Genomic DNA, 21906 nt, shown 5'->3' on the forward strand with positions numbered 1-21906 from the left:
CAAGTTGGGGTGAAATGAGGAATCAGTGTAGGTGTCCTGAAGACCTATTACTGGCAGATTTCCACACCAGAGGGGTTTGGATTTGAATATAGATGCCTGGAGACTTGAATTGAGTTGGTACATTTTCTCATGTTCCCTATGCCCTTGCTTCCATCATTTCAGCCCTAGCTGTGCACAGTCTGTTCAGAACAGCAGTGTTTACCTGTGCCCATGTCTGTGTGTGCAGTGTCAGCAGCTATGAAAAATGACATATAATGTGTTTGCTGTTGGTCAAATAAATTCCTCAATAAAAAGTAATGTGTCACACAGGTTAAAAAAAAAAAAAAAGAGGGCAAACCCCATCTTTCTTAAATAAATCTTGTGGTTTCCCCTCTCTCTCCACACAAATAGTAATTAAATAAACTTCCCAACACCCTCTACACAGGGGTGTATTACCTGCCTGTGGAGCATAACAAGTTGTGGAAGGCAGGGCTATTATTTGCAATAGGGAATTCACTCCTACAGATGTGTTTACAGTCTTGCCAAGTCAAGTCTCCTTATTCCATGCCCTACATAACAAGCATGTTTCATGTTGAATTGTCTGGCTTTTGTTTCACTGCTCTGTTCCCATTCACAGGCTGAAGCAAGACTTGCAGCAAAGCGAGCAGCACGGGCAGAGGCACGGGAGATCCGAATGAAAGAACTGGAGAGGCAGCAGAAAGAGGTATGGTCAGGGTTCTGGGGGGGGGTGTTTTGATCACCACCTGTCCTGAGTATAGTCCAGGATACTGGCACAGAGGGTTAATCTGTATTTTGTTGAAAAATTAACAGTCTGTGCAGGGCTAATGTTGGTCGTAAGATTGCAGATAAAATAAACTGGGAAATTGCCATAGATTATGGCAAGAATTTTATCTTGGTGAAGCCAGTGTAATTATTCACAGAAAATACTGATGGTTATTTAGTAATCATTGTTTAATGTTGAGCTTTGAAGTTGCACAGCTTCTGTGTGCATTGGGGGTTGAATTCTTATAACTTCTTCAGAATGTGGAAGTCTTTACCTGGAAGCTGTTTTGTTGCTGTGAAGCTGGCATTGTGGTTGCCTCCACTTGTAAAAATGACAACTTGCTGTTGGCAGAAGGAACAATAGAATCTGAAATTGGGAGAACATTTCCTTCTCCAGAGTGTTTGTGTTGTGTGCCTGGTGGTCTCACCCAAATTCAGGAAGAATTGATTTTATACCTTCGGTAAAGTTACTGTGCCTCTGCTCATGGGAGATAATGGGCTTCCAGTGTCAGATTGTTTGTAAGGGACTATAAGGACCCAAAAGGCTTCTTCTGTTCCTGTTGTTTTTGACAAGCAGGAGCTGTACTAAATGTTATTCTCTCCAAGAACCTGAGAGCACTGTTTGTTTTGAAGCTCTGGAAGCTAGAGCAGTGCTGTTGAAACAGGGCTGCAAGCATGGATTGGCACAAGTGGACTGAACCAGCAGGGCTTAGAGCTGGTATTTGTTGATGTGCATTTAGTGAAACAGCAGAGTAGGCATAATAGGGTCAGCAGGTATTTTTCCAAACAGATCTTGAAGGAAAGAGAAGAAGTAAGGAGTTTGGGAGCAGGGTGTGGGAATATGCAATAAAAATAAGTGTACATCTTTGCTTTATGATGCAGAGAATTACTCGGTTTCAGTTCTGATCAGTGAATTGGGACGTGATAGCAGACTGGTTGTGGTGCAGGCTGCAGTAATCAGCCTGGAACAGGAGTGCTTGAGGAGTCTGCCTGTGCTCAGCTTGTGCTGGAGTATCTTACCTACCTGAGGCATGTTTGGATGTGCCTTAGCACCCTGTAGCCCCAGTGGGTTTTAGATTTCTCTGCAAGCCCACCAGGACTAAGAGTTGTGGGGGAATGTTGCTGCAAGCACAGGGCTTGTGGGAGAGAGGAGCTGTTTTCTGCTGCCGTTGCTGCCTTTTGAAGGATGTTACTTGCAACCTGGACCACAGTCAGAAGGCCTGGACTGCAGATGAGTGTTGGTACTGTCAAGTTGCCTGCTGTTGTCTACAGCCTGGGTGATGGGAGTTGCTGAGCAGCCTTTGGAAGAGCCATGGTAAACAACGACTCAAGTGCTTGTTTGGGCAGCAGACTAAATGCAGGTGTCTTGGCAGCTGGCAGTGTTGTTACTGTTAATTTGCAGATAACTTTAGAGCAGCTGATTACCTCCTTAAAGAGTATAAAAGCTGATGCTGCAATGGGTGTCCTAGTAAATGGAAATGTTGGGTTGAAAACTAAAGCTTGCGTGCGTGCTCCTGCAGTTAATAGCTAAAGAGCCAGAGATCTGAAAACTGTGAAACTGTGAAAACTTCTTTGTATAGAGAAGTCAGAGGTGGTCCGGGGTGTCACTCTGAAATACCAAATCCAGTGAAAGCAAAGCCAAATATTCACTTCAGTCTGTTTTGTAATTCACTGGCATAAATTGCATTCTGTGACTACACATTTATTTGGTATTTTGCAAACTTGGATATTTTGTAATTTTTTTCAGATAGCTTGATCTCAGTCCCCAAGATAGGGCTAGTAATGATGGCTGCAGGAAGTTTTTAATTTCCAAAAGTACAAATACAATAAAAGAAAACACAAACATAGCAAATCCCAAGCAGTGATCCATGAAGGAGATTTGGCACTTACCCCATCCTTGAAGGAGCACTGTGGGGCTGGTGTCTCTATAGCTTGTTGTCTACCATGTTCATTTGCCTTCACAAACTTCTCAGACAGATAAATAGCATATTCCCACTACTGCCATACTAAATAACCATAACTTAAACCACTTACTTTTTACAATTTCCAAAGCCTTTTTAGAGCCAGGTGTAGGAGTTAAAAAGCAATAAATAAATTTATTGCATGACATGTACTTGTTCGTGCTTAAAGCAGTGTACATGCCCTGACAGGCTTATTGTGGAGGATGGATTACTTGAGAATATATTTAAGTTTCCAGATGTTCCCATTACAAGATATACACCTGGCAATATAGCTGTTGCTGGCAGTGAAGGGGTTTTACTATTTGAATTTGGACTGGAAATCATCTCCTTTCCCACCCATTGTTTCTTAAGCTGTGTTTCATTCTCTTAATTTTAAGCTAACTGGCTGACTTTTGCATCATGTGCATACATGTGTGATTTAACTAATGTTTAGTTGCTATTCCAAAAGAAATATCAATTTGAAAGCACCAGGTATTTGAGATTTTTTTCCCTTATAGATGTTTCTGTAGATACAATGAACGTAAACCTCATTAGAAAAAAGAGAAAGACTGTGTGGTGGTTCTGTATGAAGAACCATATGTGAAGAGTGCACCAAGTATTTGGTCACAGCTGTGTAGTAAAGCTCATTGGTAAATGGTGAGTGTTACATCATATCATATGGAACTCTTCTTTTGACAGATATTATTTCATGTAGCACACGTAATTGACAGCACAAGTTGCTGCATAGTCTTTTTTTTTTTAAATTCAAAATTGCATTCATCAGCAGCCACACTCTTGATGAGCTCCTGTCCTTTCAGAAGGAGCTTGTGGCAGGCAGCTGGGCTTTAGGGGATGGTAAGGCCAGTGGACTAAGAATTCTTTAGGAAACGTAGTGTGAAGAAGCATATCACTGTAGCAGAAAAATAGGTGGAGGAATCAAATAGCAGAAATGGATGGACTTGTGAAAGCAAACACACTGAATTGCAGGGTGAGGTGTGAGAAAATTATAGTGGAAGGCTGTGGTGGGGCAGGGCTGCAGGTGTGTTCCAGAGGTGGTAACACCCCATCATGTGGCATCTTCTCTTGCCAGGCAGCAGAACCCAGAAAGAAGGGTAAGGGTGCCAATGTGGATTTTTTCCAGGGAGAGGAAGATAGGAGGAAGAGCTTGAGTGCACGTGCAATAGGAAACTATAAGCCAGGTAAATGAAAAGTGGCTTCTGAAGCTGAAGAAAGAAAATGGGCACAGGAATCATGATTTGCTGTATGTTAATTTATGAAGATAAGGGAGGTGGTCAGTCTTGAATCAGATATATGTTTATGTATTTAGTAGAGGAAGGGCTTCTTGACCTGAGACTCTAATAAAAGCACACATCTAGTAAAAGTAACTACTTGAACATTTCTAACTTCATCTATGCTGCTTTGTTGTTGTTATCCACCAAAGATGTAAATAATAAATCAGGAGATCACAGCAGGTTTTCTGATGGGGTTCCATCCATGGTAAGACAGTACAGGAGAGCTCTCAGGGGAGGCAATGCCACAGCATCTTCATAATATATGACACTTGCACCTTTGCCTGTTTCCAGGTCACTTGTACCCATCCAGCTGGTGGGAGGCAGAACTGTGATGGGTCTTGGTTTTTTTCCCATGCCATGGTGCTGTGGAGTTTAGAAACGTTGTCTTTTACAAAGTCAGTCTGTTTGGCTCTCAGTGCAGAGATGTGCTTGGTACTGAGACAAATTCTTGTGTGAATTCAGATACTTATTTTTGATTCATGTAGAAGAGCAAGTCTGGAGCTGTCAGCTCAGTTTTTTTCTGAGTAGCAAGCTAATTCTCATGGACCTACCAGGTAAAATGGAAAGAATTTTTTTGTATGTATCTTTTTTTTTTTTTCCTGAGAAGTTTGGCATAAGATATATTAAAGCTTTTTTTTCCCAAGAAATCCTTGACAGTAATATTTCAAGACACATAAAAGCTGCAGCTAATTGTAGAGAATGTTTTATGTAGGAGTACCTTCTGTGTGTTCTGCTGGCAACACTTCAAATGTCTTTTTGAGGACTGGCACTTGGAGACCACAATTTAAGCTGATATTAGTGCCAGGAGTGAAAAGAGAATGATCTCCCACTCCTTAATCTGCAGGATAAGGAGGATGAATTTTCACAGCAGATGAGCCTGTACTTTTAGTTCAAAGCAGCTACATTATGCTTGTCTCCTCACTTCATTTTTGGCTCTCACTTTAAGGGCTCAGCACAAAACTTGGCTTTGCTGTTTTGTGAATTCATTCTTTATCAGTATACTCATTTGCATGTACTTTCCCTCCTTTGGAATCATATTCTTTTGGTGTAAAATATGTTACCAGTACTTCCTGTGCTGGGTTTCTTTTTTTCTGTGTTAGTTCCTTGAGCATGTAGTGAACTTAGTAAATGTAATGAAATGTAGTGAATTTAGTAAAAAGCCAACTTAATGTGGGCCAAAGAGTTGCCAACACTCTTGAGCTGCTGACCCATCCTGTTTTGACTGGGACTTGGGCCCCTCCATCCCTTACCAGTATTTGGTGCCCCCAAGTCCAATCTGAGTCAATGTGTCTCATTGGCATCCAGGATTGTCTGAAGCCATTTAAAATCCCAGGTAGTGCAGGAAAAACAACAGAAAAGCAGAATTCTTGTGTCATGAGTGGCAGGACAAAGTCTGACAGAAAACTTGGTGCTTATACACACAGAGAGGAAATTAAGGAGGTTTGCATTGGCTGAGCTGAGTCTTTCTTATACAACTGGTGTAAAGATGCATAGAAAAATTTGGAGAGGAACAATATTGAAGGTGGCTTTAGTAGACTGAATTTCTGCCTTCCAACCATGCTTCACTGGCTTGCTGTGTCATGTTCAAAAGTTACTTCTGTGAAAAACTTTACTTTTGTAGGGAACCTAATATGATTATGAAACCAGGGAAGTAGTCTGCCACAAATACTGTGGAGAAAAAGACATTTTTAATCATATGATAGTGACAGAAAATGCTGTAGAAGGCATTTGTCTGGTGATTGGTCTCTTCACTCTGCTAAGCTCTTTGTAGGGACATACCTGCAATAGACATTACTGTTCAGAAGTGTTTGTTTTCTTCTGTAACATCGTATCTGAGGAGGACAGTACATTGATGAGAGAGCAGTCACTTTGGGGGCAAGCTGTTGTAATGCCTGTTAGCTAATAAATGACAAAAAAATTTCCAAGTTATATAAAACATTTGGACAGTCAGCATGTTGCATCTGGCTTTATCCCTGTGCCGTCCCTGACCAAGGGCCATGTTATCTGTTGGCCGTCAGGGTCCTGGACCAAGACCTCTTGTGTGTCTTGCTTTGCACCCCATGGGAAATCCTGCTACACCAAACCTGAAGCACCAGGGTTTGGAAAACAGAACTTCCATGCTGTTGTCTTGAAGTGTGGATAAGACAAGAGGCATGGGGAAGAGAGAGTTTAAAGGTTGAAGAGCTGTGTGGTAGCTGCCACATGTAAAACAGTGGTGGCTCCTGCATGTGGGTGGAAGGTGCTCAGAATGTGCAAGAGAGAAACCAAGGATCAGTCAGTGTGCCATCTAGGAGCTGTGGGAAGGTTTAGTTCATTTTACATTTCAAGGTTTTCTTAGTAAATATAAGAGAGGTGATCAGTGTGTGTGAATGTTAGCTTTAAATCTAGGTCCTGATCATCCTCCCATGCTTGTAGGAATGGGAATTAATACTTGTGGGCTATGGAGATGAATTTTGCAGTTTGCCTTTGTGAAGGGGAACTTATTTGGGCCGTGGAAACAGGGTCTGAAAGAGGAGTGCTTTGCTTCCCAGTTTTGGCATCTGGGTTCATCAGAGATGGCCCAGGAGAGCAATCGATGGCAGGATCCAGAGAATATCACAAAACAGGGATATAGGCCCTGCAGCCTGTGGACCAGCGGGCAGAATGGAGTCAGAGCAGTGATATTGTTCCTCAGGTTGAAGATCAGAGGGGCTGCTGGTGGTGTGTATTCACTATCACTGCTTTTAAGGCAGCTGAGGGCTTCCAGACCAGAGCTGTGGTAGGTAGCCTACAGTTCAAAGCTGAGTGTTCAGTAGAGAAGTGTAGAGAATGAAGCTGCAATTTCCTTCTGTCTTTGTGTAGCCAGTTAGGTGGTTTTGAACAAGAGGTGTTTATTGCTTTAGAAATGCTAGGAGATGCAAGAAAAAAAAATTCCACATTTTCTATTTTCATATATGTGGATTTATAAAGGTGATCAGTCAGGGGCAGTTCTCCATCTCAAAAAAATTCAGATGTGTTACTGTGGTTGTAATGCTTTTGTATATTATTCAAATGGCTCAAGACTGTAGAACAATTTTGTGGAGTCAACAGTGAATTTATTAGGGCCTGAAAATGGTTTGAACCTCTCTGGAAACACTGAAAAAGCAACCTGCAGAGATCTTGCAAGGGTGACTTCCAACCAGTTGAATATATGCAGTAATTTTTCAGAGGCTTGTAACAGGCTGATATCGTGCTGTACTCATTTGAAAGGTGTTTGACATGGATGCGTTTTTAGCTCTGCTGCCTCAGTTAAGGACAAAATTTGTCCATAAAAGGAAAGCAGATTTTTCTGTAGTTAATGCTGTTTGCTTCTTTGTGATTGTAGATGCACTCCTGTCTTCCCAGGTGAATGTTGAGCATCTGTTACTTTGCAGGGGGGAGGCTGGAAAACTGGGAGGTTCTTGCTGATGGCTGGATGAGGCTGAATGTGCCTCCAGGACCCTGGCAAGCACGGACACAGGGATTGGGGGGGGGGGGCTTAGCTTTTCAGGTGTAGGTAGACTAGAGTGTAAAGGCTGCTGTCGTATGGCCTAACTCCACAGTGCTGTGATGTGAACAATTTGTATCTGTGTTTTCCTATATATTTCCTTTAGACTGAGCTGTGGAGCATTGCATTATTTATTCATTCATGCTAGCTTTTTGTTTCCTTTTTTCTTCCCTTTCCCCCTAGATTTATCAAGTTCAGAAGGTAGGGCTTGCTCTCAGTCATTCTTGTTTGCATGTGTGTGTTCCCATGCATGCAAGTCCTGAAGGTCATCGTGCATGTGAACTGCTGGTACCTGGAATGCAAAATAGCCCCAAGGAGATTTTGCAGTGAGGGAGAGAGCATATATGCCTTCAAGCCTATACTTTTCTACCTGTTTTAATATTTTTTTTCTTTTTTTCTTTTTTTTTTTTTTTCTTTTTTTCTTTTCTTTTTCTTTCCTGGGATGTTTTTATTGCTTGATGAGTGATAAATGTGCTTTAAACCCACAGCCTGTTTGTTTTGTTCTGGCAAGCCAGCTGCACGTTTCACTCGCTTGACCCAGCACTGTGTGTGCTTCTTGGAAATGCTGTTCTCCTCTGGATATGCATGGAAATGCTGTTCACCTCTGGATGTGTGTGTGTGGGTGTGTGTGTGTGTGTGTAGACAGCTACTCAAATCATGTGCTCTGGTATTTAATCCTGACCCCATAAATCTGGTCACAAATGTCTCTTACTCTTGACTTTATTTGAGGAGTTGACTATGTACTGAGTGACTCAAATTGACATCTGCCCATGGATCAACAGGCTTGTTATCAATCTCCTTGATAGCACCTAATTTAATCTTCTGGTGCATACACAGCCCTGTGGGATACAAGGAGGTTGTTTACTGCTGGTGTACTGACATGGATGAGAAGATAAGTGGGTTAGGCTCAGCCTCACGACATCCCTGTGTGAGTTTGCAGGTCTAGCATTTTCACTATCACTTACTGATCTGGAATTCTCTCTCAATGGTAGAAATGTCATCAATTATTTAATTGCAATATCACTTTTCAGGGTAGAAGGCAACTTGAGTCTGGCAAAGTCTAGCTAAAGACCAAGTGAATGTATAAGCAGCATTTCTCCCTTTAACCCTTGCAGCTCCTCAAACCCAGTAGAACAGAATGGGTGGCTTGGTGAAAGAAATGGGGTGTGGATGAGGGGGCAAAACTTCTGAGGCTTCCAAGTGTTGCCTGTTGAGTCCAGCATGAAATGTGGGGTTTATAAGACTAAATTAAAAAATAGTTCTAAAATAAAAAACTAAAAATAGTTTCAGTGCAATTGCATTCATTAACTTCTCTGGTAATTCACCTGTATCAGGAATAGTGTGTGCATCAGGAGAAGGGAAGTGATGGTGCCCCTGTACTCAGCACTGCTGTGGCTGCACCTCAAGTCCTGTGTTCAGCTCTGGGCACCTCGCTGTAAGAGAGACATTGAGGTGTTGGAGAGAGCTCAGAGAAGGGCAACCAAGCTGGTGAAGGGTTTGGAAAACAAGTCCTGTGAGGAGAGGCTGAGGGAACTGGGAATGTTGAGCTTGGAGAAGGCTGAGTGGAGATGTTTCTCCTCTCTACAAAGGAAAGGAGGATGTAGCGAGGTGGATGTTGGCCTCTTCTCTTGAGTAAATCATGATAGGACTACAGGAAATGGCCTGAAGTTCTGGCATGGGAGGTTTAGGGTACATTAAGAAAAACCTCTTTACTGAGAGAGTAGTCAGGCTCTGGAACAGCCCACCCAGGTAGGTGGTGGAATCACTATCCCTGGAAGTATTCACAAAAGGTGTAGATGAGGCACTCTGTAACATGCTCTAGTGGGAGGGTGGTGTTGTGTGTTGTTTGTTGTGTTTTGTTGGTTGGTTTTGATTGTTGGTTTGGGGTTTTTTGGCTGTCTGTTTGGCTGTTTGGTTTTTGGTGTTTTTTGTTTGTTTTGTTCTTTGTTTTTTTGGGGGGGCTGCAGTTGCATGCAGTGATCTTAGAGGTCTTTTACACTATCCTGTAATTTATGTGATTCACTTTTGGGGGATATTAAGCATGTAATTAAATACTTTTAAATGGTGAAGGAAAAGACTTAAGTGGAAATTAACTTATGACATACCTCGTCTTTTAAGGGGTATTTCCACATCTCCCTTTTGCAAGACTGAATTCAGAAGTCTCTGTTAGAGCAGGAAAAGGAAGCAGCAGACCTTAAAATTACCAGCTTGTTTATGAATCCTTCCTACATGTGAGAAAGGATTCTTCATTTTCATAGTGTATATTTTCAGCTGATTTCTAGTATTAGAATGTGTTATACATCTCTTGGGGTGTGGAGGGGCAAACCTTTGTTTACTACAAAGCATGTAATTGGTATGTTCTGGTCACATATATGATCCTGAACAGAGTCCAGATAATTTTGAAGGGTCATTTTCAGGAGATGATGTCCTTAAAAGTTAATTTTACCACAGGCTGTTGTGGGTATTACACTTCTGCCTGGAAGTAACTGCCCTGAGCTCTTACAAGGAAGTGTGTAGTGCTCAAATAAATAGTGGTTCATGTCATGCACTCTAATTCAGCAAAAATTTCATATGTGTGCAATCTGACTTTGTATAGGGGTGTTACATGTACCTGAGCACACACTGAGATGCTTTGCAGGGAAAGCAGGAAATGTGATTAAAAAACTTGGTGAACTGTTGCCTCTTTTCCTTGTTACAGAGAGATGTTTGATTCCTCCTTAAGTCTGCAGCACAGTGAATAATTTAGGAAGAACCCTGAAGTGAGAACAGACTGATAACACAAAGGTGTTCTTTCTAGTTTATTAATAACAGTGAATGAGGTTTTTAAGGGTGAAAGTAAACTTACATTAGTACCATTGAATGAGTGCTAAGTGCAGAATATAATACAGAACAGGTTCTTGATTTTTTTATCATTACCTAAGTTTTGGCTGTTGATAATCTGGCCTCTTCAAGTCTCTAGGAAAGCTGGCAAGTTGAGGCATGTTTTTATTCCCCTCAAAGCACCAATTACTGTGCTTCAGGCACCCAGGAATGTTACGGTCACCATTAGAAATGAAAGTGTCCTGAGACAAGATCTGAAATGCGTATTTGGGGAGAAAGAAAAGTCCTGCTAAACTTGAGAATTTTTGAACAATTCATTGTCTGGTGGAAATGCAAGGTCATTGAGAAGTTCCCAATGTTGTGCAAAAAAATTGTGAACTGAGAAACAGTTCTGAATAGGCAGTCTACTAAGAAAAGGCATGGCATTTAGTACTGAAATGAAGAGGTTTTTCCAGCTGTGCCTACACTGATGAAGTGTGTCCTCTTCTTTTTCATTGTTACTGACACCACCACTGTCAAGAAGCGTAGGCAAAAAGCCTTGTGCTCTGAAAAGGAGATCTGAATAAAGCAAATAAGAATACAGAATTAGTTGTATTGTATTGAGCTTGTCCTCTCAGTTTGACAAATTTAAACAGTAAGCATGATTTGGCAGCATTTTTCATCCCAAAACTGCTCTGTGTTTGGATCCCTTGTAACGAGGCTTGACTTAAATGGGTCAGGAATTCAAGACTCATTATGCTCCTTGGTTCTGTCCCCACAGCATTGATCTTTTGTGCTAATGAGGAAGAAGCAGCTGCTGAGTACCCTGGCAGTACCCCCAGCCCCACTCCCCTTGCCAGGCAGTGTTTCAGGGGGCAGGGGGCTTTAGTGGCACTCAGTGTGGCTTTTCCCTGGTATTTCTGTGTGTGTGGAGCTGTGTGGTTTGGCTGAAGCCTGGCAATGCACGTCTGAATATTCTCTGTTTGCCTTTCTCATCTAAATTCTGGTTTTTCCCTTTTCTGTCTGTAGAGGTATTATGGTCTGGATACTAAATGGGGAGACATCGAGCAGTGGATGGTAGGCCTTGATCGATGTAGCTAAACAACTTTTGCATGTGGAAGTTTTGTATAGTTTATAGAATTTGGAATGTATTTGAAATGTAAATTCCACTCTTATCACAAGGATCCTCACAGCTTCATCAATACCTGAAATGTGATCTATCATCAGCTTAAAACTGGCAAGGATTTGGCTAGAGCCATCTCTTTTTACAGAGCTCTGTCTCCACCCTGTAGCTTGAAGATTACTTTAGCATCTAGAGCTGTTAAAGCCCCTTGGGGTACAAGGAATATATGTACATTTTTGTTACAGTTTTTCTTCTCAAATCTGTTCTCAGTTAAGTTTTATCCAACTGTTTTCCATGCTCTTCAGTCACCTTTGTGTTACAGCTGCTATGGCAGCTGACACTGCAGTCTTGGATTTTACAGTTTGCTAAGCTGGTGAAGTTGGTACCAGATACAGACTTGACTATTAACAGCATGACTTTTAACACCTATAAAATAAGACGAAGAATTTGCTAAAGGGCTGGAAGACATTGACTTCGAATGTCTTTCAAATGTGATTTTATAAGCTTTACCAGAGATACCAGCTGAAAACTGTTGTTCATGGCCTTGTTCTACAAGCTGAATAATGCACCCTGAAAGAAACAAAACTAAACATCTGACTTCTAGTGTGGAAGATAGCTTTTCAAACTTCCTGATTCCCTGACCCTTGATAACTGATTGGCATAAATGCTGCTTTGCCTTATGCCTTTTTGAATGCCTGCTGCCATATGGAGCAACTATCCACCCAAGATACACCAGTCTTGCAGATAAGCCATTAAGTCTCTTTAAACCCTTGCTTGGTGAGCTTAGTTCTATATTATTAGTAGTTCCCTCACTTAGAAATCAGTTCACCTGTGCGAACCAGCTAACTACAATGCTGAAACTTTTTTCCCCCATTTTCTATCACTGTTGCTAAATTCCATGTAAAAAAACCCAATGCATCCTCCAGCCTTCCTAGTGTTAGCCCAGACTGCAGAATGCAGCAGTGGTGGGTGTCACAGAGGCTGTGAGCAGAGCACAGGTGCTGTGTGTGCCCCTCTGGGTTACTCACCAGAGACAATTGCCCTACTGCCTTATTTCAAGTAGAAGATTTTTTAAAGATTTAGTTTGAAGGACTGAAGGCTGGAAAGCTTAATTACAAAAGCACTGATTCCCAGATGCAGAGAGATGCACTTGAAACAGTTTTTTGAGATACAAATAGAGACATCACTGTGTCTCTATATTTCAAAATAAAGTCAATACTTTCCTGTAGCAGAATAACAAGGAGGGAAATAAAGTTAGGGTCACAAATGAGGGAAAAAGGGAATTTCTGACTTGACAAGGTGTCACCTTCCATTATGTGGTTAAACCTCACTGACAAACGTTGCTGGGGTGCTCTATGTCCTAGAGTATCTGTCCTTTCAAGACTTCACTCTTTGTTTTTCTGTCCTGCCTTGGTAGGAAGACAGTGAGCTTTATTCCCGTAGAGCCCGGAGGAATGCCTCGGTTAGTATCTACTTTTGCATTTTCTTTATAGCTAAACATTTCAAGTTGAGAAAACAGATCTATATGATATTTCCTTTTTAAAAGAAAAGACACCCCACACGCCCTGTCCCAGCTGAGTGAAAACCCCAAAGCCACTTCCTGAGTTCTCTGCCCTGGGAGGTGTTGCAGATGTGCTTGAATAAAGGGGAAGAAGGGGTGGGAAATAACCTGCTTGCTGGTTTTAATATGTGCTTATTCAGACTATGGGCTAAGAGCACAGAGCAGGGAGTACCCAAGCAAACTTGTCATTCACCCTGTAGTACAATGCTTGACAGTATTTCTTGGGCAGGGTATAATTTAATTTAACTTCTGCTTATAGTTTATTGTAATTCTTTTTAAAGGCCATTATTCTGTAAGTCTTTTCTTTGCTTTTGTTCCATCAAAGCCATCTGCATTTCCTCACTGTCTATTACTTGTGTTCTTTTCATTGTTTTCTTGTCTTTATACTTTTTTTTTGATAGGCTTTGGATGAAGATGAGCACACGTCAATAGGTAGCCGTGGAAGCCTGAGGGTTGGTAAAATGTACAATTTAAGTGTGCATGCCTGTGTGCTCATGTTGCTGTCCCCTGTGCCACCAAGCTGGCTATAGAACTCTGATAGACTTGTCCTTCCAAGGTCTTGCCATGTCTGTGTTCAAAGCTTACGGGGTGTTGTTTTGGGTTTGTTTGGGTTTTTCTTGTCCATGTAGGTCAGTAATTCTGTCAGCTAGGGGAGCTGTCAGGTCTGGATGCACTGGAACTCCAGCAGAGCCTGTGGCTCTATAGAAACCTTCCTGTTAAATGCAATTAACTGTTACTGTTGCAGGAAATACTTTTCCAAAATGTTGGTATCTGCAGACTCCCCCCCTGTCCCCATGAATGCCTTGCACCAAATGATGGCATTTGGTGAATGGTCTTGTACAGACTGACACTTGGGCTTGCACAGGTCAAGAGTTTTGGCAGAGTTTCCTTCCCTAATTCACTTGTCCTTCAACTGTAGAAGAAAGTAAAAGAAAGAAGTAAATGTTTGCCAATCTGAGCTGAAATTTACCCTAATGTATCTTTTATGTGCTTATTCGAAAGGGATTGATAAAACATACAATGATTATTTTTCTAGTGTGGGTTTACAGTAGATGCTTTTAGTAGTTTGACCACATCTTCCTGGCTGCTTGTGAAGGTTTGGTTCTTCCTGTGGGTCTCTACAAAGCAAAAAAGTAAAAGAAAAACCAACCAAACCAACCAACCACCAAACAAAAAGCAACAACCAAGCTAAAAAATTGCCTCTGAGGATTAAAGTTCAGTTTGGCTTCTGAGATATTTTAGCATGAAGAAAGCACCAAAACCTATTGTCTTGTGTCCACAAAGAGTTTAGAAAACTAGTTGGAAAATTTTTAATTATCTTGGGTTTTTTGTTTTTTTGATATTTGAAGGCTCCTTCCATAATTGCAGGATGCTGGTGTCATTGGCCTACAAGATTTTCATTTTCTGACTGTTGATCCTGCATGTTTGGCACTTGGGTTTGTTGCACTGTGAGGGGGTGATGGTGTCAGGGGTTGCTTTTGGAAGTTACTCTGCTTTTCTCTACAGGAAGTTTTCAATGAAATGAGCCAATACCAGAAATTTATTTCTCCCCAAAACTTTACCACCATCCTAAACTGTGTGCCTTTTACTCTGGATTTTCTCCTGGAATAATTTCTAAGTGGATGTCTGAACTGCTGTGGCCTGGTGTGTTGATTCCATGCTGGGCTGAGTACATCTCTGCCTCCTGCTGGGAGATCTTCAGCTGTGAGAGTGGAGGGAGCATCTTTAGTGGTGGTTCTGTGGCTCATCCAGAACCCTTCAGACTGCCCTGTCTCTCCTGTTTTCAGGAGTTTTGCAAACTCGATTCTCTATCACACACAGATCATGGACATCATCATGTGTCATCTGAGACATTTGAGCCTCTTCAGTCTTGTTCTTTTCTACTACAGGTGTCCTTGTTTGCCCACTTCTCAGCTCTCTGTCTCTAATCTGAGACCATCCAACAAGAATTATCGTTTTATTGTTAATTACTCGTGACGGAGTTTGCACATTTTCCTTATTTTGTTTGTTCCTAATTTTTTTACATCTGGCTTTGTGCATTGTTAAAGTTCCTTAGCTGTGATTTACGTATCTGGTTTTTTTGTTTGTTTGTTTTGGAGCATTCTTTTTATTGCCATAACTTGTTTCAGTGTTTTCCTTTGTATTCTGATTTTTCTTTTCTCTAATGCCCTTACAGTCTCATCTGCAAAATGCCAACACCTACCCAGTGGTAAGAATAGTCTGCAAGTTGCAGTGTGTGTTAAAAACTAATAATGAAGAAGAAACTAACACCAGTTATGATAGCTAATGGGAGATTAGGGATGAGCTAAAATGATCCTGATGTACTTCATGGTCTGTGATGTAAAGATGCTGCTTCCCTTGCCTACTCTGCAGTTCAGATGAGAAGTGCTGAATGATCAGAGTGATCCAGGCTGGGTTTAATTCAGTAATTACCATAGGACAAAGCAGAAGAGCTTTCATTTCCCCTGAGAAACTTTCTCTGTTTGAGTATATCTGATTTGATCTTAGCATAACTCTACAGGGGAATAAAACTCTCTCAAACTCACTCTGAATGTATCTAGCAAAGGTGACAGAACAAATATACTGACTGTCAAGGCTGCAGCTTGTGTATCAAGTGGTTAACTTTGCTTTGGAGGGCAAAATCAAACTGTGCAGGCAATAAAAGTTTGAGAGCAAATATTTGCATTGAACACATTAAGATAAAACTAATTTGTGGAAAAACAGAAATGGCACAGAAGGCAGAACACAGAAGTGTTGGAACTTCAAGCTCAGTGTACAAAATTTCCTCATACTCTTAGCAGTGCTGTGTTAGGGACAGCACTGTGATGAGACTGAGGTGTCTTGGATTCTGCAGGAAGCAAACTGCAGAGAGCAGTATTATAGAGTGGCTTTTTCACTCTCCTCCATTCCCTTCCCTGTTTCGAATGAGGAAGGTGATGTATCTATTTGTGAGTGACCCACATACAGAAATAGTTAAAACACATTTGGATTTTGCATGGATGCACTGATGATGGAAGTATAGACAGCTGGAAGTTCTTTTATTGACTCAAGCCAGCAAGCATAAATGATTTTACCCATGGCTACTAAATTTAATAGCACTATTATAACTTTTAACAATATTTCTAACAATTGGTAATTTGACGTTGAGATTTGATTATTTTATTTTTTTTTAATGTGTTTACTGAGCCATGCTTTGTGGAGCTAGAGGAAAGTTGAACTGATCCTTTTGGCCACAGATGCCTGGCTGTGGATGGGTTCACATACACTCACTGTTTTATCCTGCGTTCTTACTCGCACTGCAGGCTGGATTAGAGACTATGAGCACCAAAAAGAAAAACTACTCTGAAGCAGAATGTATCTTGAGTAACTGAGAGGTTTTTCCACCTCTTGATTAAAGGACAAAGAATATGTGCAAGTATCTTATGTATAAGAGGTCACCAGTCTAATGTGAAGGACACAGCGTAACAACCAGGATTTGTTGAGTCTCCAAGAATCCTCAGGATTATTTCATCTGCAAAGTGGAGTATAATGCAAACACATCAGTATTTTACATAAAGAGCATCTTGGAAAACTCAAAGCCTAACTTAAGCTTTAACATTGCACAGAAATAGGTAAAACTATTTAAAAATATATGTAGCAAAGGCTGCATCTTTTCATAGTTCTTTATAGTATCAGGGCTTTCCTAGCACATGTACAAATAGGGCACTGCTTAGAACACTTAAAAGGCAAACCTGGGTTGAAAGTAAAGAAAAATGTACTTTCACACAGTCAAGTCTTTAGGTGAATCTCATGGGAAGCAGTTCCAGGGAGGGAAAGAGGCAAAGTGAGGTACTGCTACTGCAGAGGAAAGGCTACTTATCACAGAAAGAGGTTGTCTCATTGGGATGGGGTTCTTGAGTATAATGGAAATCAGCAGAGAATTTCCTGAGAAGTGGAAGTAGTGGGGTTGAGAAAGAAGCAGCATTAGCCACAGTCGAAGGTAAAAAATGTTTTAAGTATAAATAACCATGATGGCAGTGACAAAGTTTCTCCATCCATTCAAAGCAAGAGGACAATGCAGAGAAGAATAGGGTCAGTTGGATGCGAAGAATAAGTTGTTGTAGCCTCTCCAGTATAGAGATTTATTTATTCTTTTTTTGAGATCAGATACTTAGCATCTTAATGTCACATAGAGCAAGGGCAAGCATGGTTTGATAAACTTGACCCTGTTCTTCAAGAATTGTGTGGAGCATTTGCCTTCAAAAATATGTGCTGGAGAAATAGAGTCATAATGACAAAGGGAAATGACCTGATCTATGGGGCTTCAGTTGGAAAGATACACTGCAAACTAAACAAATACATTCTGAAGTACCTGGATTATAAAAGAGGTAACCTGGATTTGTGGAAAATGAATAGGGTCAGTTAAACTTACTTCCCTAAGGAGGGTAGTTGTAGGGCATAAAGGAAGAACTTTAGGTATGACTGTGACCTGGCTATAAGATTCTTGGCATGTCTACATGACATTAAATGAAACCCTGAGTAATATCTAGTTGTTGTGAAAGAAATGTGCACTTAGTTGAAAAATAACTCTGCTAGGAACTGAAACAGCTGGAAAGGATCTTACCTGGTCTGTTTCCATCTAAGGCAGCATCATCTGTCTTTGAAGGTGAAAGCAGTTCTGCAGGAGTCTGTCTTTACAGCTGTCCCAGCACAGGGAGTTTCATGCAAGGTTAGGTCAAAAACACTGATGATGAATAGGAGACAACTTGTCAAAACTGAAAAATAAATGAATACCACATTTGGGTAAAACGAGATCTACTGTTACAAAGGAATTCTGCACAGGAATGGTTCAGATAATGATCTGAACTCACTTTTAGTCATTGTGACAATGCTGAAAAAATGCAAACTGAATTCCTTAGTGCACAAACAAAAGGATCAGTGAGTGCAATGGGTCTGCATGATGCTGCTGAGGCTGCACCTGGAGTGTTGGCTTCAGCTTCAGCTACTGAAGATTTATTTTAACCATTCTTCAATAAAGAGCTAGAGAAACTCGAGGAACCCACAAAAAACTAGTAAAAAGTAGAAAGAAGCCAAACTGTGTGAGAAAGCTATAGAAATATTTCACACCAGTGCTTGAAAAAAGAAACTGGGTGTTTGCTCTCCATTTGTGGTGATAATACTGCATTTCAGTAGAAAGTCTAAACTTTTCCCAGAAGTTGCTTTACCAGCTTGGGTGTAAACTGATTTCTAAGTTAATTTGTTTAATTTTTGATGGAATCCACTGTATAATGTATGAGAAATATTTTGCTTGGCAGTGGTTTCAGATTTGATTTAGTGAATTTTCATTTCAAGAACACATTCAAAGTTGGACTTTAAAAACTCATTTGAATAGAAATTCTATTTCCATGGGAAAAAAAACCAAACAACAATGCACCCCAAATACAGAGTGTTTCTCATTTTTTATGTTAAAGCAGGCCTCATGAAGTGATGCCAGAATAGTGAATTGCTTGAGAAATCTGAGGTTTTTTTTTATTCCTGTCTCTGCTGCTGTAAGGACTTAAGAGCATCTCACCCTGATTGTGAATTGCTGGTTCTGAGCCTGTCTGGTTTTCCTCCTTTGAGAGAAAACACCTTCATGACAGCAAGGCAGAGCTACTGAGAATGAGGAAGGCCAGCAGAACCCACTGAAAGTTCTTACTGAAATATTATATTATAGTAATATTATAATAAAAAGATAAAAATAATTTTTGTAATAATATTAATATGAAAGTTTCATATTAGTGTCTGGACTGCCACGTGAAATACTGGAATGTGCAGATGGTCACTGGGTTTAATTTTGATGTAATTGGAGAAAGCTAAAAAGATTTCATGCATGTTTACTTAACTGAATTTCCAAATATAAACTTAGAATTAATTTTTTTTGCTACAATGTTCTGCTTTTTACTTGCTTAGTTGCTGGGAGGTCTTAGTAACTACAGTGTTGAAATTCCTTTTATTGTAGTCTCATGTACTATGTGTCCCCTTTTTGTCCTGTGTTCCCCTCCGAGAGCATTTGAAGAGGTAGGTACTATAGTGCAGAAACAATAGGGGAAGCTGAAATGTTTCTTAACAAAGGAAAAAGGGGTCAAAAAAGGCAAGCAGGAATATCCTTGACATTTTTGGCTGGCATACAGGTACTGACAGACACAAAAGTGTTCGTGTGCTTGTGTTTGAAATCATGACCTAATCCTGCACTCCTCCTGTTCCTGGTGTCTGTTTGAAAAGTTCTGTCCCTGCCTTTGGTGGGTTTTTTTGCATCAGTTTCATTCTCTCCTTTTTTTTCTTTCTCCTTTCCTTCCATAACAGGCCAGTGGTTATGAGGAAGATCTGTATGGATCATCCCAGAGTAGAAAATCTAGCAGGGTTAGTAGATAATGTATATTGCTCTAAAATCTGTTGCTCTGTTTAATGGGGTAAAGCTAATTAGCAGTTCTTTTTCCTGTGGTTAAACAGGTTTTTTCCTGTCTTGCACATTGTGGATTTTGCAGTTTTTTCAGATGTGGAGGTGCAGCAATAAGCTATTAAAAAGAAACCAAAACGCCAAAAACTTTTCAATGAGTGGAAAGAGAAAATGAAATACTGTTGCCTTAACTGTTAAGAAAACAATAGGTCCTGTTGCTGCCACTCCTGCTGAACTACTTGAAAAATTGAAGGAATTTTGTAATGTTGTACTTCTGAAAAACGATGCTCTTATTCTTTAATGATGCACTCCAGAGCTTCAAGTACTGCAGGCAGAACAAAATATCTGTAAGAAAGTAATTCAGGGAAAAAAAGTTGTTTGGTTTTCATTTATATAATTTAAATCATTGTGGTATTAAGGTTTAGTGTATGCAGAGGAGGCTTAAGGTATGTGAAGCAAAATTACATCAACGTCATTAATTCCTTGCTGTTTTTGTTGATAAATCAGATTAATCATTATTTAGAAGGGGGATAAGAGAGTTTGGGGGTGACTTGAAATAGCTGAAACTCCAAAACCAGTTGACTCCAGTCCAGTAGCATTAATCTTTAGGAATACTCTCTCCAAAAGCCCTGGACTTAAGTCTAAACGTTGCCAAAGTAATAATGAAGAACAGAGAAGAGGCAAAGTTCTTTAGGTCAGGTAGGAAGTGATGAGTCTGCTGATAAATAGTTGTTTCCAAAATAGGTATCTAGTTTTAAGTTGCAAAATGGAGTGATGTCCACATGGAGATCCAGCTTTGTACACTGTAGCTGCAAAATGTGGTCCAAGTCCCATCTAACCAGGCTCTTGTAGCATGTTGGGTGATAGCAGTGAGAATATATGAGAGAATGGGAGGAGTTTAATTCTTTTCAGTGGAAAGAACACAAAAAGGATATTTTGTGCCTAAGATGCTGTAGGGATACAGGAAAAGCCTTTTGTTTATTCAAAATATCTCAGCCTTACAAATGGGACACACAGTTTTCACACATACATCTTTGTTGACCACTTTGACTCCCTGCAATTTGTAAGCACCTGATTTAGTTTTCCCTTCCCATTTAAAGGAATTTAGAAAATCCTTCATGTTACAAAGCTGAGTTCTCAAGGGTTTTGTTTGTTTGTTATTAATGCAGGCTTCCTACTACTCTGATCTGGGTCTTCACAACAGTGGCTATGCTTCCACATCTCAACCTTCTTCCCAGAATGGAAACTGGGTCTGTGGCTTGTGGCTTTTCTGTCCGGGACTTGTTCTGTCTTCATTTGGATAATACAACCTCTTGTACTTAGGAGTGAGTTTGGACCAATTGTCAAGATTCTCTGTAGTTCTTTTCAGTAAAAATTAAAAAAACAAAACCAAAACAACAAATCAGACCTTTTAAGATTGGAGTGAGTAATGGAAAGCTGTTTTAAAACATTTTAAAATTAGAGGAACTGGTTTTCCTTGCTGTACTTCCCTTTCTCTTATTTTGTTTGCTTTTGGCTTCAATTGGTCTTGAAAAATAAGGGGATCCTAAACAACTGAAGCTTTTTATTTTGAGTTGAGGCTACTTCTTTGCTCACTGTGTGAGCGTAGCAAACTTAAGACACTCCAGTCTTTACTAAATTCAGAATCCCTCAAGAGGTTGGATTGTCCCCTGTGTGCAGTCAGGGGAGCTTGGCCAGCCTGGCACTGGCCAGGCAGAGCTCAAGCAGTGGTCTGCAGCCTGCCTGGCGTGGTGAAGCACAAGGACATCACAAGGACATCACCTTGAGGTCCCTTGAGGTGGCCAGCAACAGGAGCACTGCGGATGTGGAGGAGGGGGGTGACTTGCAGCAGGGTTTTGCCTGCACGCTCTGGGCTGGGGACCACTGCTGGAGTATGTCTTGCACTTAATTATGCCAGATACAGTGTGCAGCAATTAAAGTCTATGAGTTTAATTGCTGCATCTTGTGAATGATGATTACTAACAGCAGTCATCTGTCTTACAGTGCTCTGACAAGCTACTCCCAATTTCTCCCAGAATTATTTGGATTTTCCCTGCATTTTTGTTTCACCGTCGAATATGCTGAGTTGGAAGGGACCCATCAGGATCATAGAATCCAATTATAAAGTAGACAAAAGATGATCCTGCAGCTGTGTGAAACACTTAAAATGTGTATCTTAAAACATTTTGGTCTTAGTATGTCATAGCTCTTTTTTCTGGCTTTGGTTTAAGTGAGGAGAGACACCCTCTCTGTCTGAAGGTGTGTGAGACAATAACAATGTAACTACCTGGAATTAAATTAGAGTGTTTTACTTTTGCATAAGGCAGTATCCTCCCTTCATTGTAGGAAATGCACGTGTCTGCTTGGTATTCTTAGTAGAGAGGGAATCAAGTTCTAATGCTTCTAGGGCACAGATGATTATTAGTCGCTATACTGAGTTTCCTTCTGTTCTAGTTTAAGAAGCCTGATCTCTTACTAAGATGGTTAGTTCTGCTGTAGGCACCAT

General features: G+C 40.6%; 1 protein-coding gene across 10 annotated transcripts in view; it reads left to right on the forward strand.

Annotated features, from left to right (window-relative positions):
* The window catches only part of LRRFIP1 (LRR binding FLII interacting protein 1), a 102454-nt gene that overhangs the window by 45163 nt on the left and 35385 nt on the right, over window positions 1-21906 (forward strand). For 5 of the 10 annotated variants that reach the window (XM_030453910.1, XM_030453911.1, XM_030453903.1 and 2 more), the window contains exons 2-9: window positions 617-703; window positions 7683-7700; window positions 11328-11375; window positions 12839-12883; window positions 13384-13434; window positions 15159-15191; window positions 19307-19363; window positions 20570-20650. In XM_030453910.1, the coding sequence (XP_030309770.1) occupies window positions 617-703; window positions 7683-7700; window positions 11328-11375; window positions 12839-12883; window positions 13384-13434; window positions 15159-15191; window positions 19307-19363; window positions 20570-20650 (420 nt within the window). The remainder of the gene's footprint in view (window positions 1-616; window positions 704-7682; window positions 7701-11327; window positions 11376-12838; window positions 12884-13383; window positions 13435-15158; window positions 15192-19306; window positions 19364-20569; window positions 20651-21906) is intronic. The other 5 variants (XM_030453912.1, XM_030453908.1, XM_030453909.1 and 2 more) reach the window with 3 other exon arrangements.

Source organism: Calypte anna, chromosome 7, assembly GCF_003957555.1.
Source record: "Calypte anna isolate BGI_N300 chromosome 7, bCalAnn1_v1.p, whole genome shotgun sequence".
In the NCBI taxonomy this organism is placed as follows: domain Eukaryota; kingdom Metazoa; phylum Chordata; class Aves; order Apodiformes; family Trochilidae; genus Calypte; species Calypte anna.